Here is a 16,975-nt window from a genome sequence, read left to right as displayed (position 1 = left end):
GAGAGGAAGAGAAACCATGTTCTGTTGCAGCTACCAGCAGTGCCTGCACCAGCTGACCTGAACAAGCTGGAATGCATGCATGGATGCCAGCAGGAAAGAAGAAAGGCTGAAAAACAACCTGCTAATGCTAATGCCAGCTGGGGCCAAAGGGACAGAGTCTTCCCCTTTTGGTAACTGGCTGCCCATCAGGGATACCCAGGGAGCAGGAGGCAGAGCAAGGACCTCTTTTCTCCTTGCAGCAAGGCCAGAGGCTGTCAACACATCCTCATTTTAGAGGCAAAGCAGCTAGGTCCAGCTCTCCAGGCTGGTACACAAGCTGCTATGCTCATCCTGAGGGATCAAATGAGATGGGAGCAGGTAGTGACTCCCCAAGAAGAGATGCTTTGCTTGAATAGAGGCATTTGCCAAGGTACAAGCTTTCCTCTGTGTCTTGCACCAATGTCAAGGAACAGGGCTCAGGAAACCACATCCCACCATCCCCTGTCTGCCTCTGAATAGCCACAACGTGCCATGTACCCCCCAAAAGCAACATCTCTGCTTCAACTGGAAGATCCCTATATGGGAAGGAGTAAAAACTGATGGTAAGAAGAATCACTGTGGGCTGGTCCCATACAGCTGTGCCCAATGACAGCCAGCACTCTAGCCCTGCAAAAGGAGGTTCAAAGACCTTTCCTGCCAGCACTTGCTGCTTGTAAAGTCAGGGCAAAGGTGAGGGAACAGCACCAGGGAGATGTTAATGTTCCCAAGAGATGTGTCTATGCGCATTCACACATCAGAGGATGGCCTTTTTGAGGAAGAGGGGACCTCAGAAAGGAATCAGAGCCACAAAAGCATGAGCAAAGTTGATTAAAGAGATGGAGTAATACCTGGATTCATACATTCTCTAATGTTTCATCAGCATTAGAAAGCTCCGGGGGTACCAGAGGCTTGTGCTGCTGCTGGCATAGGCTTTGGGTCCAGAGCTCTGTGAGCATGAGAGCCACAGGTCCCTTGGCACTCCCCTCCCAAAGCTGACTACAAAGGTTTCCAGTTTCAAATAGCATGGGCCACCAGCTCCCTGCTGTCAGAGGGGAGAGCTGTGCCTCTTAATGTGCTCCCTCCTTCTGAGCTCTGCAAACACAGGGAGACCCAAGCTGCTGCTGCATTTTAGCAAGTACCTTAAGAAGCGTGGCCGTAGGGCACATGATGAGAGAAAAGGGGAGGAGAGGATCCCTTCAGCCCCAACCCCCACCAAAACACAGGAGCACACGTGGAACAAGAAGCTGAGACACCTTCTAGGGATAAGGACAATAAAACCTGCTGGGGACAGAGCAGAATCCGTGCTGCTGGTGAGCCTCCCAGCAGGAGCAAGCTGCAGCCGGGGTGGGCTCGGGAGTGCTGAGCCTGTGTGGGAGCTGTCAGAGCCCCAGCCCTACCTCGTGTGATGGCAAGAAGTCCCTGCAGAGGTGACAGCTCTGGCAGCTGCAGCGAGCAAACAGCTGAAAAGGGGGAGAAAGGAGGCAAAGGCAGAGATGATTGCAGGCAGCACTCCTTGCACTGGAACTGGAAAGGGAGGCAACTGGTTAAAGACCAACTTTGAAGCAGCATCCTCGCTGCCCACAGGTAGGGCAGGGCAGGTTGGCAGCTCCCCCCCCCCCCACTTCCTTCCCTCCCTGCCTGCTGCTGCAGACCTAATTTCATGGGGTTCTTGCAGAAGCAGTGGGGTGGAAAATGATCATTGGGAAGCAGCGCGTGGCGGAGGGCTCCCCATTCCCCAGGTCCCCCTGCAAGGTGAGCAGCCCCAGGTTGGGACCACAGCAAGGAATGAGGCTACCAATGAGCTTTCCAAATCACAGCCGTGGTGAAGGGGGAACCTGCTTTCCACCCCCCCCATCGCCGTCACCCTCTTGGATGCTGACGAGAGAGACAGCGCAGTCCTGCGTGACAGCGTGAAATTAATATGATGTGGGGGGAAGTTGGCAGTGAGTAATGAGCATCTGAAATACCTCATCTCCACCTCCTCACCCCCCCCTCCCCCCCGAGCTCTTTTAACCCTTTGGCTTCTAGTAGGGATCAAAGGGTGGGAGGAGTGTGAAAAAGAACCAAAGAGGGGTGATGCAGCCCATGGGACAACTGAATTGGCAGGGCACAAATCCATTGCCATCAGGCCCAGGCTGCCAAGGGGCCAAGCTTGGAAAAGTCATTGCTGCTGCTTTGCCATGTGAGGCTCAACAGGGAGATGCCTCACTAAAGACTAATGGGAGGATGAAGCAGGATCAAGCCTCCTGTCCTGCAAACATCCTTGGGCAAGGATGACCCATGAGGGGCCACCTTCACGCACACAGACCATGGATGGGCAGCCCCTCTGTTACCAAGCAGGTCTGTAAGAGGCAGAACAAAGGAGGTGGTTTTCCCAGGGTCAGCTTTCCTGGTATCCAATCTCACCTAATGAGAACTTGGTCAGAAAACACATCCCATCTTCAAGAGTGGCTTCTGTGAACTCCTAGATGTCTCCTAATGGTCAATCGCATAACATCACCTTCATAAAGCAAGCCTCAGGAGCTTCTTCATATACTTAGCTGCACCAAGATCTCAATTCAAGAGGCCTGGAAGTGGTGAGGATACTACTGGGGATAAGGAAAGGGAGGTGAGCAGACAGATGGTCAGTCTGATCCTGATTTCTTCAGGAAAAGCAACACATGGGCAGAAGCACAGACAGAAATGCTCATGGTATCACCAGCTGCAGAAGCCAACACGGTTCAAATGCCTTTGGCAGGAAGTCTGCCCCTGGGGGAGGTAAGAGACTGTGCAATGAAAGGTCCTTAATTGCATCCATATCCCAAGGCTTAAAATCCACTGGATGAGAAGAGGTAGAAAGGCTTGAGGTTAAAACAAAGTGAGAATGCAAACAGAGATGCAAATAAAGGACACAATGTCATCCTGAGGAGAAAACTGTGATTCATTACAGGCTTGCTCAGGACCTTCTCATCAAGTGAGGCTGAGAAATACCCACACGTATATGGCAGTGCAGGAGAACAATGTCACTGCAAGAGGAATGCAACAGAGAGAAGATTTTTAAGATGAAGGAAATAAATCTTGGTTCCTCCTTGACTTAAAGATACAAGCAAAAAAATTTGCCCTGTGTCATTTCAGCCTAGTGAATTCTGCCACCCCCGACTGCCAGCCCCTAAAGGAGTGTCAGTAACCAAGAAACAACTCTGAAAATCAGCAAAAAATGGCTACAACATAAGGCAAAAAACCTCCACTTTTCCCCTTCTTATAGAGAGAATCATGGAATGGTTTGGGTTGGAAAGGACCTTAAGATCATCCAGTTCCAACCCCCTGCCATGGGCAGGAACACCTCACACTAGACCATGTCACCCAAGGCTCTGTCCAACCTGGCCTTGAACACTGCCAGGGATGGAGAATTTACCCCTTCTCTGGGCAGCCTGTGCCAGTGCCTCAGCACCCTCACAGTAACAAACTTTTTCCTTACATCCAACCTGAACTTCCCCTGTTTCAGTCTGAACCCATCACCCCTTGTCCTGTCACTACAGTCCCTGATGCAGAGTCCTTCTCCAGCACCCAGATGCTGGAAGCTGCTATAGATGCACACATTCTTTTCTTAGCTATTCAGATAAAAGGAGACCTTGTAATACTAATAGTTACTAACTACAAGGCTTATTTACAGGAGACAGCAACTCCTATAGGCTTTGGGTTTTGCTTCCTATGGAGGCCCACACGTATGCACACGTATCAGCACAGAAAGGGGCAAAAACCCCAGAGTAAAAGCTGAGTCACAGCTGAATAAGACATTTCAAGAGCAGCCCCTTCCCCATCTCCTTCCATCTCCCCAAACCCCTCTATGCTGATGAGCATCAGAGTCTATGTATAAAACTAATGAAGTTCCATCAGGAGGCTGGGATTGGTGCCCTGGTGAGAGATGCTTCAGCCGGAGTTTCAGCCTAGAAACTCCTTTCCTATGCAATGGACAAGTGGACTAAGCAAAAGCAGGCAGCTGGGTGAGCAGCAAAGGGGAACTGTGGGTATGGAGTATGGGGAGTGCAGAAAAGGGGGGGAAATAGAACAAAATCAAGTATTTAAATGAATATTCAAGCCAGGGAAAGAGATGGACTGAAAAAAATCTTCCTGCTCTTGGGAAGATCCACCTTTTAAAGCAATTCTGTCAAGATAACACAGAGTTAAACACTTCCTTATCTATGTTAAACACCTTTATGATTCAAACTGGAAAACCAGCACAGAAAACCTATTTCACTCTCCCCCACCCCATGGCTCATTTTGGACAGGCAAATTAAAGTGGCCAGTTACATTTCTGGTCTCTGAATATCAACCCAACATCACTGTGTTTGGGTTTCCAGTACAGAAGGAAAAGGACTAAAAACCCCACTAGTTTAATTTATGCTTTCTGAGATTGAAAGAGAAATAAACCAGTAGATCCCTCTATTGTCACCTGCAGCTCTCAGCTCACGAGGCTGGTGCACGTACCTGCTGCTCACAAAAGCACCCACACTACACAGAATTCCAGCCTGGTTTGGGTTGAAGGGACCTTAAAGCTTATCCAGCTCCAAGCCCTGCCACGGGCAGGGACCCCTTCCACTGGAGCAGCTGCTCCAAGCCCCTGTGTCCAACCTGGCCTTGAGCACTGCCAGGGATGGGGCAGCCACAGCTTCTCTGGGCACCCTGTGCCAGCACCTCAGCACCCTCACAGGGAAGAGCTTCTGCCTAAGAGCTCATCTCAGTCTCCCCTCTTTCATCTTAAAGCCATTCCCCCTTGCCATTGCTCCTGAGCACTTGCAATCTGCGCACGGGAGCACACAAGGGTAGGTAAATCCCTTGCATCAAGCCAGGCTGTGAGGAGGCACCTGGGGTGCAGGAGAACAAGGTCACACACAATCCAAAGGCATGGGGTTGGTGGTCCAGGGATCCAGCCTAAGAGGAGAGACTTAAATCTTGGAGCACCTCTCATATGAAGACAGGCTGAGAAAGTTGGGGCTGTTCAGCCTGGAGAAGAGAAGGCTGCGTGGAGACCTCATAGCAGCCTTCCAGTATCTGAAGGGGGCCTACAGGGATGCTGGGGAGGGACTCTTCATTAGGGACTGTAGTGACAGGACAAGGGGTAATGGGTTGAAACTGAAACAGCAGAGGTTTAGACTGGATCTAAGGAAGAAATTCTTTACTGTGAGGGTGGTGAGGCACTGGAATGAGTTCCCCAGGGAGATTGTGAATGTTCCATCCCTGGCAGTGTTCAAGGCCAGGTTGGATGAAGCCTTGGGTAATATGGTTTAGTGTGAGGTGTCCCTGCCCATGGCAGGGGGGTTGGAACTGGATGATCTTAAGGTCCTTTCGAACCCTAACTATTCTATGATTCTAACAGCCCTCAGCAAAAGACAGAAATGGGGTGACAACAGAGAACAAGGGCAGATGAGAGCCAGGTTATGCGATGGGGAGACCACAGCAGCCCAACACAACACACAGGACTTGCTGTGAAGACCAGCCTGGAGTCTGCTGGAAGGCTGCAGGAAGGACACGTTGGGTGACATGGGCTAGTATGAGGCATCTCTGCCCATGGCAGGGGGTTGGAACTGGATGATCTTAAGATGCTTTCCAACCCAAACCATTCTATGAGTCTATGCCACATTGCCAGGGGTGCTGGAGGGAAGGGGAACTGGGACAGTAAGGAATCTCCATCTTCAAATCATGTGGGCAGGCAGGCAAGAGGGGCAGAGCTGCACCAGGTTAAATCTTCACTCCAGAGCAGCACCCTGTAGCCTCCCATGCCAGACATGCTCCTCCTCAGACACCCAGCCCAAAGCACAGCCCTGGCATTCCAATTAGAAAGGTGAATTCCAGCTCCACATCACCTGCTGGCATCGTCGAACCTGCTCGCACTTACACCTCCTGAGGATATTGCCTTGAACCAGCTCACTGATGGCTCTACCAGTGCATGCAGTCCTGCAGGGCTCTGGGCATGGGTTTGCACCATGAAGTCAGCTTTAAAATGGGAACCAGACATTGTGATCCCTAGGGATAAACCAAAACAGGGCAAAAGTGCTGTTGGCATAGGAATCCACCCATAAGCTGAAGACATCAGAGCCCATACATGCACCTATGCACTCCAATGCAAACCAGCATCACCATCAAGTGCCTGTGAGTTCTCAGTAGCCTGGAGCTGGGAATGGCTTTGGAGATCTCAGAGAAGGACTGATCACTGTCTGAAACCACCTATCTGTTCCCTGGAGAACACACTATGGGGGACCCCACTCAACACCAGACTAAACTCACTATTAGTTCTGCCCATGCTCAAATGTGTAACGAGATGTGGTCCAGTTCTTACTCCTACAACTGTTTTTGACAGGTTTCCACCTGAAAGCATGCCTCAGCAAGGTACACACTCCACAGTCCTTCCATGTGTCAGCACCAACATCTCAATTCACAGGGAAGCCAGAAAGCTGGGATCCAACACTGACCCAGTGCTGGGTGCAGAAGCTACTTCCCTGGGATCCTTCTGCTTGTATAACACTCATTTTTGGGCTTCCTCTTCAAGCACAGGCTTCCAAGCAGATTACCTTGGAATGAGCAATCAACACCTGCCTGGGTAACAGCAGCAAAGACCCCATCAAGATATCCAGACTGGATCAGCCTTTCTCCTCTCAGCTGCAGATGCTCCACTACAGGATTTGGTTCATCTGACTCCACGTCAACCAACAACTCAGTTTGCTGGACCACAGGCACCACACTCTGAAAGACCAAAAGGCTCTTCCCTCACGAGAAGCAGCCTCCTGGAGACAAGCAGTGATGCATTGCTCTGGGGAACATCTCTGTATTCACTGATAAAGGAGCTGAAACTATTAGCTTTAAACCAGTACCTACACACAGTTAGGACAAGAGACATTGAGCTGGTGGGCTCTGCTCATCACTTAAACAGCCATCTCCTTGTCCAAGTCCTTCAGACTGGATCTAGCTGCAGACTCACAGTGGGACCATCATGATAAATTGACTCAAAAATGCAGTTTAATCTGCTCATGGAGCTAACCCAGATGGACCCAACAGTCGTTTCTCCCATCAGGAAGGGTGGATGATCTGCTCCACATCTTCCCATCAGTACTATAGTCCAGTGTGCTCAATACCTGCACATCTACAACCCTGCCCTGTCTGCCCCTGCCCCTCAAACAATACTCTCAATATTTTATGGATGTCAGTTAAATTTTGGTTTGGTTGTAAAGGGCTGGGAGCATAATAAATAGTTTTATAGTCCTATGAATCAATATAGTCCTATGATCCTATGAATCGTGTTTGCAATGCACATGCCCTTGTGCTGGCTGCTGGGGGAGTTTCCAGTTGTTGAACAGAGGAGAAAGAGCTGCACTTTGCCTTTTCACAGCAGGGTGCAGAACACACTGGGAGACATCACTCCCAGCAAGGAGCTATGCAAGTGATTCAACCAGGAGGAGACATCAGACCCAGGATGAGGCAATAGGAAATCACTAAACTTGTACCACCATCTCCAACTGGGCTTAACAGCTACTGGGGCTTCTCCCCAGCAACTCCATCTCATTCAGCTGCAGTTGTGCATCCCCAGCAGACCCTTACACCAGGAGGAGATGTTCACTGGGACTTCTGCAGTATTCACAGGCCATCTAACTGCAGGGGGACAGTATGGAGAGGAAAACTTTCAGGAGCTAAAGGGGAAGCAGCAATGGATTCTGAAACACTTCCAGCACAACATCTAGGGGTCCAGATGCAAAAGCATCACTTGGATGACATCAGACTGCTCAGCAATCAACGCTTACAGCACTGTGCATCCTAGGGCTGTTTGCACTGGCTATTCTAATGAATACTACCCAGCACTTGCTTAGCTCACATGTTTATGAAGGGACTGAGTTTCCCCCCCCCCCTCTTCTTGCCTTTCAGAAGCAAAGATTTCCACAGCTTCAACAGGGCAACACTACTCTGGGAAGGAGAAATTGTCTTCAGTCATGTAGACTCCATTACTGGGAGAAAGGTGTGAACAGCAAGCAAGCCTGGCAGACGGATTCATTATACCACCGTGTCCTTTATAATGGGAAATGAAAAGCCCATTCTGATAACTCCACTTTATTATAATAGGTCAGATGAAGTGAAAGGCATCATCTTATAAAATTAACTTCATAAAGACTGCCTTTAAAAGAAATAGAGCTCTGCCAGTTTATCCACTCTCTGTCTCTTCAGAGATTTTTCTTCTTCTAGAAGAGACATGACTCCAAAGTCTTGTCCCAGAGCCTGTCTTCACTTTTACCCTCTAGCAGATCTGTTTCCTCCTAATCAGTGCCTGGCACTTGTTTTGCCAGATGTAATAAATGCCACGTCTTTGTCAAGAGGGAGAAAACAGCCAGCAAAGTAGTTAAAATTAAAAGAGACACCAACCCCTGAAGGTCTTTGCAAGAAGCAGCATTACTTTCTTTATAGGAAAGTCAGAATATGGAGATACATGCATCCAATAACCAGTTCTGTGCTCTGGCATAGCTTTCAGTTGCTTTTTCTGCCAGCTTCTGTAGTCAGATTGAAGTCCAGTCCCTCAAGTGATCGAATTTGTGTGATTTAACAGCTTAATGCAACATGTTTAGTTGCAGTTCTTCTAGGTGAGAGGCAAGGGATGGCCAGATAGGCAGTAAACCACCTTCCACACTCATGGTGCTGGCTCCTGATGTCACTCTGAACCTTCATAGACTCATAGAACAGTTTGGGTTGGAAAGGACCTTAAGATCATCCAATTCCAACCCCCCTGCCATGGGCAGGAACACCTCACACTAAACCATGTCACCCAAGGCTCTGCCCAGCCTGATCTTGAACACTGCCAGGGATGGAGCATTTACCCCTTCTCTGGGCACCCTGTGCCAGTGCCTCACCACCCTAACAGCAATGAACTTCTTCCTTATATCTAACCTGAACTTCCCCTGTTTCAGTTTGAACCCATCACCCCTTGTCCTATCGCTACATTCCCTGATGAAGAGCCCCTCTCCAGCATCCTTGTAGGTCCCTTCAGAAACTGGAAGGCTGCTCTGAGGTCAGCACACAGATGGGTTAGTGTCTACTGCAGTAAGTCAGCAGGGGAGGGCTGGAAGTGCTGCTTATTGCAATATTAGGATAATTTATAGATACAGTCCCAACAAGGAGCTTTTAAATACATTTTGCAAAGCAAAGAGGCAACAACATCAGCCCTAAAACATGCTACTTGAGATGCAACTCTAATAACCACATCCTTAGGCGGTACAAGCATCAGTTATGTCAAACTCCAGGCAGACTCACACCAGTATCTATCCCTTAGGTTGTATTTGATTGGGTAAGGATCATAGAATCATAGAATAGTTAGGGCTGGAAAGGACCTTTTATGAAGTCTCTTTCTACACCTAAATTGTTCCCCCTTTGGGGACAAGAAAACCTACATCTCCTGCAAACATTATAGGCCAACTGGAAAACAACCTTATCTGTAATATTCATGATGTAGATAGGGGGAAGGAGGATGGAAGAGGATGCTCTGAAACAAACAGTTAATTGGAATTTCCTGCATGGATCTAATGGGATAGATTTTAAAGGAGCCTCATTTTCAGCAATTGCCAGAGCTCCAATCTGTGAAAATGTGGCCTTTCAGAAAGCTCCAATTCAGCTTGCCACATCTGGAGTTCCTTTTGAGAGAAAGTCCTGCCATAAAAGCCCCCCAATTTGGGAGCAAGAATTAGCAGCCGTCATGGGATATCAGTCCCTTTGTCTCTCCTCCCCTTCCTATGGCTCTCTGGAAAAGAACTAAGGACCATTTATCTTTTGTAATATTTCCAGGTAGTAAAAAAAGGGGAGAATGGAATAAAGAACGAAAATTGGGGGGGGGGAGGGGGGAGAAAAAGAGAACACACCCACAAAAGCTAAATCTTCACACCTGGGTATTATAGGCAACCCCTATAATTGAAAAGCATTTCTCCCTTTACAGAAAATAACACTTGCTGGGGCTCAAAAGGATGGAATTAAAAATGCTTTGATGATGCTAAAGAGGCCAAAACTTCCAGCAGAAGAGGACAGGACACACTCAGAACCAGCACCACACTGCCCAGCAAAGCCATTGGGTCAGCTGTGAGCACCTAAGGCTCATGGAGCCCTGCAACAAGATGTTTGGTTTGCAGGCAGAAGACGTCAGCTGTTAAGCAGAGCATCCATGACTCCCATACAGAGATGGGGAAGCACCACCTCTGTCCAGCCCAATAATTAAACTAGATAGGGCCCAACTCCAGAATTAAAAGGGATCATGGAATGGTTGGGGTTGCTGGGACTGTAAAGCTCACCCAGTTCCAGTCCCCTACCACAGGCAGGGACCCCTTCCACTGGAGCAGCTTGCTCCAAGCCCCTGTGGCCTTGATCATTGCCAGGGATGGGGCAGCCACAGCTTCTCTGGGCACCCTGTGCCAGCGCCTCAGCACCCTCACATGGAAGAGCAATGTGAAGAATCACATTTGCCTTGAATCTCCTGCTAACTACGACCTGGGGGGAAATCAGTTTGAGTTTTACACCTACTCATAGATCTTTACCAAGGGATTGCCTGGCCTCCTTCCTTCCAGGTATCCACCTCACTGCTGGGGATGGGCAGGAGGAAACGGCTGGGGAATGCAGCTCCCCAAACCTCCTGGTGCTCATGATGCAGAGGATGGTGCAGAGCCTTTCCCATGGTTTGCATGCATTACCCAAAGCAACTGGGGAAGGCGAAGAGCAAAGGACACACACAAAGCAGCCATGGTCTACCTTCACCTGCACTAAGAACACAAATGATGGTGCAGGGCAAGTCTGAGTACTGAGTGATGGATCCATACACAGTGATACTAAACAGCATAATAATAATGTTACTAAAAAGCATAAAGCCAGGGCAGGATTTCCTGTACTGCCAGTGCTGATTTTGAAGGCTGAACAACCTTTAAAATACACCGTTCCAAACACCCAGCTCCCTTGTTTTGCTGTCCCAGTGTCATTAACACCTCCAGTGGGTCCAAAGGAAAACACAGCTCCTTGACAAAGCTCAAAACATGGAAATACTTGTCTTGGGAAATATATCTATATATCTATATAGAGATATGTAGATAAATATATATATATATATAAGGGGGGTTGAAACTAGATGATCTTAAGGTCCTTTCCAACCCAAACCATTCTGTGAGATATATATATACACACACATGTAAACATATATTTGCATAACAGATGTATTTATCTGGGTATTATACACACACATAGAGAGACAGTGTGTGTACATATATTTATGCATTAATCTTTCTCTTGCCCAGCCAATTGAGAAAAGCAAAAGCACAGAAGGAAGCAGGCTTGGAGACAACATCAGCTGCAGGGCTGGAAAGTGGGTTTTGAGCGTGTGAAACAATACAGGAGAGATGCTCACCCTGTAAAGCCTCTCACCTCCATGGGCTGGGGCTGTTACCCTGCATGGTGATGCCCAGCAGCGTGGTCTGGTGGCCCTCAGGCTGGCTGTCCCTTGCTGTCCCTATTGCTGTGGCCCCAGTCAGCCTTTCCTGGGCAGGCTAAGAGTGCCCCCTGCAGCCCTGCTGCCAATTGTGAACTTGTTCCCAATTCCAATAACCAAATAGAAACAAGACAGGTTCCTAAATGCAGGAAGAGCTGCAGACCAAGGGCATCTGATTTAAAACCACCCCAAAAAAAGCAATGCAGGAGGATGAAGTGTTTCGTAGCGCTCCATCATGCCTGGTTTTAGCTGCTCCAAAGGGAAAGAGGGATGACAGGGGTGGAGAGGGAAGATTCTTTGTGTGTGCGTGTCCCTACCGAGCTGATGGCTTTTGTTTTGAGGATGAAACCTCCCATATCTGAATGCACCAGGTAAATGAAAGGGATGCTCACACGTCACTCTGAGAGCGCTGTCAACAGCACCCGCTGGCTTGAAGCTGCATGTTCCTTGCAATAGTCATCAGACTGCTCCTCTCCTCCTCCTCTCCACTGCACTGAGGTGCTAGACAAGCCAGGAGAGAAAAAAACATACCAATCCCCCCCAGTCTGCTGAGCTTGTCTGTCCTCATGCTATACACAAGCCTCTCAGCTCCTTGAACCTAACCCAGGGCCCCAGAAGGCAAATAGATCCCCCTGGGTTTGCTTGCTCCAGCTTCATGAAGGTCAGGTCTGTAGCCACACACTGTTGGGTTTTGAATTAGCAGTGCCCCACTAAGAAATTCAGCACAGTGACTGGGAAGTCCAGAGGTTTTGCCCTGTTTCAGCAGGGCCTCACAGGGCTGCACAGCACAAGCAGTATCTTCTGTGTGCACAAACACATCTTCTACAGGAATCTTTACATTGTGCCTACCATCACCCTTCCAGCAACGCAGGTCCAAGAGCCAAGTCACAGTCAGCATTCAGTTAAACCCCCAGAGCCTACCCCAAAACAGCATCACAACATACAGCATCCCTTGATGCATTATACCTTGGAAATGGCCTACCAGGCACACAGGAACCATTCTCCTTACTTGTGGTCAGGCCAGGAGAACATCACAGGTTAATAAAGTAGGCAGAACTGACCATGCATAGGGAAGGGCATAGCTTCCCTCAACAATGACACTGCCCTGCAGGTCCTCACAAAGCAGTTTCCACTGTGTGGTCTGAGGTGGTTTCAATGGGATAAGCAATTCCACAATGCATTCCCTTTGGAAAGAAATGCCACAGCTCTGACCAAACCAAAGCCCCTGCCTTCTGCGTAGACAGACCCACACAGAAAGCCTAACCCAGTAGTTCACTGTGCCCCTTTTTTTCCAGCTGGGAAAACTGACAGGTGGAGCTGGACACCAATTCCCCCATATTCCTTTCACAAGCCAACAGTGGAGCAGGGACCACGGCCTGGGTCAATGAACAGAAAACTCATCCTGGGAGCAGAAAAGATGCTGTATATTACACAGTTCCATCTCTTTTCCAGGATGCATTACAAGGCTTAATGAATCACTGCACACAAGGCTGAGGATGCAAAGAGAACAGCCATCAGCCAGCACACAGAAGGATGCAGGCTGGGATCCCAAAATCCCTATTCAATACTCAGCACTATCCCAGGCAGGTCTCATGACTGACAAGGTATTTCTTGCTGGTGAGGGTATTGGAGGCAGCACAGTCCCATCCTGTTACAGACACAGGGCTGGCAACACCCCACAACTATGTGAGGCACAGGCAGTGAAACCCTCATGGAAAGGAAAGTGAGTGGCTCCAGCCCAAACACTGGCTTATGTGAGCTCTGTCTCATCAGCAGTTTCTATACGGTATATCCTGCCCAGGCCATTCCTTTACTTCCACAAAGCGAACAAAACCTCATAACCTTTACAATCCAACAGCAAGATCCTGTATGAAAACCACACCAGCTCCAGCCTGGAGCACTCCACAGACCCAACAGAAAGCACTTTTGTACCTGAAGAGTTCCCTGATTTCCCTGACGGTGGCCTGGAATGGGATGTTTCGGACCAAGATCTTGGAAGTCTTCTGCTTCTTGACAGTTTGCTTCTTTCGAGAGGATTTCACAGCAGGCCTGGGAAGGCACCAGAAAGAGCAAGTGAGGACGATTACACAGCATTGCATGCTGGCTCCTTCAACAGCAGGAATGCAGAACATGAGCTAGTACACATCAGCATCCTCACTGGCATCTTGCTGGTGACAACAGAAATGCCATACAGCACACCGAGAAGGAATGAACTGATTTAAATCCTACATCTGAAAGCTGATTGTGACCTTGGTTGAGATTAGACAGCACTGTTGAAGTTAGCCTGGACTTCCATTTGCCACCCACCCTGACATCAAATCTTATCCATCCAGTTCTCAGGAGGATGCACTATCTGATATACACTTTTTAAACAGCTCAGTATAAACTCATTTTGTTTCTTTTTCTTTCTGCCTTAGAAAACAGCAAATGAAATATTTAACAATTATTAGCTTTTAACTTCAGAATCCTATCGCATATGGAGAAGAATTTACCTACTACAAAACACAGCAGCTTGTTTCATTAAGCAAAGCATTCCACACTGCAGGCTGGGTACCCACTGAAGGGATTGGAGAAAGCAAAATGGATGAAAATGGTTTATTACAGCCTTGAATACAAAGGGCAGACAGGGAGCTGTCAGAATGCTTCTGCTCCCCAGGGACACACTTTGACATCTAAGAGATACCTCCTCTAAGTGCAGTTCCCAAAGCGTCTACAGGACAGCTTTTAGGTGCCTACATTCACCTTCAAACATCCGGATTAGTTTTCAACTTTGCACTTTGGAAATGCCATCCTGAACACAAACTAGGAGAGGAAACCCTTCTAGTGTGGAACCCTTCCCATGTTGGAAGCAGGACTCAATCTCCAAGTAAATCCATCCACAAGTAACCATCTCCTTTGCACCTAACTGCCCCAACAAAAGAAGCTGAATCCAGATTTCTTCCCAAGCAAGAAACCAACCTTATTTGTCTTGATCTGATCAGTCAGCAGTGGAACATTGCTCTTAAGCTCCTGTTCTCCCTGATGAACTAGGGTAAAAGATCTCATTACCCAGAGAATATTTGTCTTCAAGAGCTCTTTAAACCCACTGTAACTCAGGCTATCACTTCATTTTGCAATGCTGACTGAACTGTCAAAGCAGAGGCTTAAGAGGGCTCTTTTCCTTGAGCGTGGAAGAAAACTCCAGTGCCTGGTTCTCACTTTGGGCTCATTTTTGGGGTCCCTGCATGCTGCCTCATGGTTTTAACTAGAAAGACGTTATTTAGTGAGTGAACAACTTTGCACCAGCTATTCATCATTTCTTTTTGCTTTTCAAGCAACACTGACTAAAGTGAGTGAGTAAATCACAACAAAGGCTGATGTGTGCAACAGTCAGAGCACTGCTGCTCCCATCCCTTGTGATGCAGACATGCTAGGTAAGAAGGGAAGAACCTGTCAAGCATTACTGCAGCTGAAGTGTAACCATGTTACAGAGGTGAGACATGAGCTTTACCTGACAGCTCTCTCTGAGATTTTCACTTCCAGCTTATGGCCATCTATAGAGCAGCCCTAGAAGTTAGAAGAACAGAAACATGAATAGATGAATTCAAGAAAATAAACTCAATAAATAAATTAAAATCAAAGTCACAACAGCTTCCAAGCTTCCAGCACAGTATTTCATATCCTGCTCTTCCCCATCTATCCCTCCTCTCCTCTCTGCCAAAGTTCTCTGTTGAATAACACTCGTGAGCTTTGATAGGAGGCTGGAGACGGCTCGAAGACTGGACAGGCTGGAGACTCAAGCAGCAGCCAACATCCCTGATCGAGCTGTCCATCAACCTCAGCTCTGCTACCAAACTGACAAAGGTGAGTCACTTCAATGCTTTGGGCTGTGGTTTCCTCTGCCTCTGGATTGTAAACTCTTTAAGGCAAGGGCTGTCTTAGGTTGTGGAAAGAGCCAAGGATGTCTTCTTGGCCAGCAACAGCCAATACAGCAAGGAAGTCCTCTGTCTCTTGCTTCCTGCACTAGAACAAGCAGCCTCTTGCCTAATCACCCCCTGACAGAGCCCTGCTGCCCACCCCATCCACAAAACACCCATTTTCCTTGCTTTCTCTCTTCTCCAGGAGTCTGCCCTTCAAAAGAATGGAGAACACACATCTACCCCAAGACTACTTAGGCTGTGGAATGCAAAATGACCACCAGCTGAAGGTGGACCTCATGGGCTGTGCTCACTTAACATACATAGTTTACACAGGGTAATTCCTTCACATCTACCTAGAAAGGCATCACTCCAGCTGTCCCACCTGCACCACCCAGGTAGTGTGGACCAAACCCTTGGATGCTTCTCTAGCAGCAGAGAGAATGATTTACTCCTCAGAGTGCAGCCAAGCCCTGTGATGTGTGTAATGGAGAAGACAGGAGGCTGGGAGACCCTAAACTGTCCTTTACATACTCCCTTCCCTCACAAGCCCATGTTAGAGACTTCCCCATCTGCACAATGTAACCCCTAGCACAGACATCCTCAGTTGCATTTTGAACTTCCCAGTTCATCCAAGCCTTTGCCTACCATCTCTGGAAAGAAATCCAGACTTGACAATGCTTAAGCTTACCTGGAGCCGGCGCAGGGCTTTCTGAGCACTCTCTGGCTTCTTGTACTCCACAAATCCAAAGCCCATTGAAAGCAAAGTGCCTGTCAGGAGAGAAAAGGGACTCAGGAAGCGAGCAGGAAACAGTGATATTAAGTAGAAGATTCCAAAGCAAATCAGGAGCAAGCACTGATGGCCAGAACTGGAGGAGGATAAACTAATACCCTATGCAATAGGCCAGCCTGCCCATCATGCCCTAACTCCGATGCTCCTTATGAGCATCCCTTCCTTACCGACTTGCCTTTAGACTTGTTCCTCATGTCTGAAATGAGACCTTCACTTGGAAAACTTGCCAACTGCCCAGAAATGGGTGTGATGTTCTGTACTTCCCATTATCACAAAGTGCAAGCTCTGTATTTCACTTAAGGGACAAAGAGCCTTTGAGGTCCAAGGCACAGAGGACCAAGCACTTCTAGAAACTGGGTGGGCAGCTGCTAGTTCCATGCCAGAGGAGTAGACCTTTATTCCACCTCCCTGCACAGCAAAGGTTTGCAGCACCCATGGTCACAGCATGCTTCTGAGGAGCACCCTTGTCTAGTGTAAGAGCCATAACCAAGGCTGAGAGTGAGGAAAGGTCCCCATGCAAATACATTAACACCCAGTTTCCAACTTCAAAACCTCACTTGTAGCAGGCTGTAGAGATGGCCCCACAGTAAGAGGGGGATTGCTTCATATCCCATGTAGGGTATCTCATACAAGCAGAGCCCTGTTAGGGCAAAAATCCTATAAAGCCATGCAACTTCCTAGCTTAAAAAGAAGGAAGACACAGCCCATCTAGCCAGGGCTTGTCTGAAGCAAACTCTATCCCATCCAACAGCCCAGAAAGCAAGCACAGTCAATGCAGCAGGCACAACCAGTCAT

The 16,975-nt window shown here is 48.3% G+C and overlaps 1 protein-coding gene across 2 annotated transcripts in view; it reads right to left on the bottom strand.

Moving 5' to 3' along the window:
- RBM19 (RNA binding motif protein 19) overlaps nucleotides 1–16,975 on the bottom strand; it is a 69,912-nt gene that overhangs the window by 39,006 nt on the left and 13,931 nt on the right. For both annotated transcript variants that reach the window (XM_031047888.2, XM_031047889.2), the window contains exons 19-21: nucleotides 16,079–16,158; nucleotides 14,982–15,037; nucleotides 13,424–13,540 (exon numbers count right to left, since the gene is read on the bottom strand). In XM_031047888.2, the coding sequence (XP_030903748.2) occupies nucleotides 13,424–13,540; nucleotides 14,982–15,037; nucleotides 16,079–16,158 (253 nt within the window). The remainder of the gene's footprint in view (nucleotides 1–13,423; nucleotides 13,541–14,981; nucleotides 15,038–16,078; nucleotides 16,159–16,975) is intronic.

The sequence above is a fragment of the Melopsittacus undulatus genome, chromosome 12, assembly GCF_012275295.1.
Source record: "Melopsittacus undulatus isolate bMelUnd1 chromosome 12, bMelUnd1.mat.Z, whole genome shotgun sequence".
Taxonomy (NCBI): Eukaryota; Metazoa; Chordata; class Aves; order Psittaciformes; family Psittaculidae; genus Melopsittacus; species Melopsittacus undulatus.
Note: the sequence above shows the minus strand (reverse complement) of the source record. Positions and strands in the feature narration are given on the sequence as shown.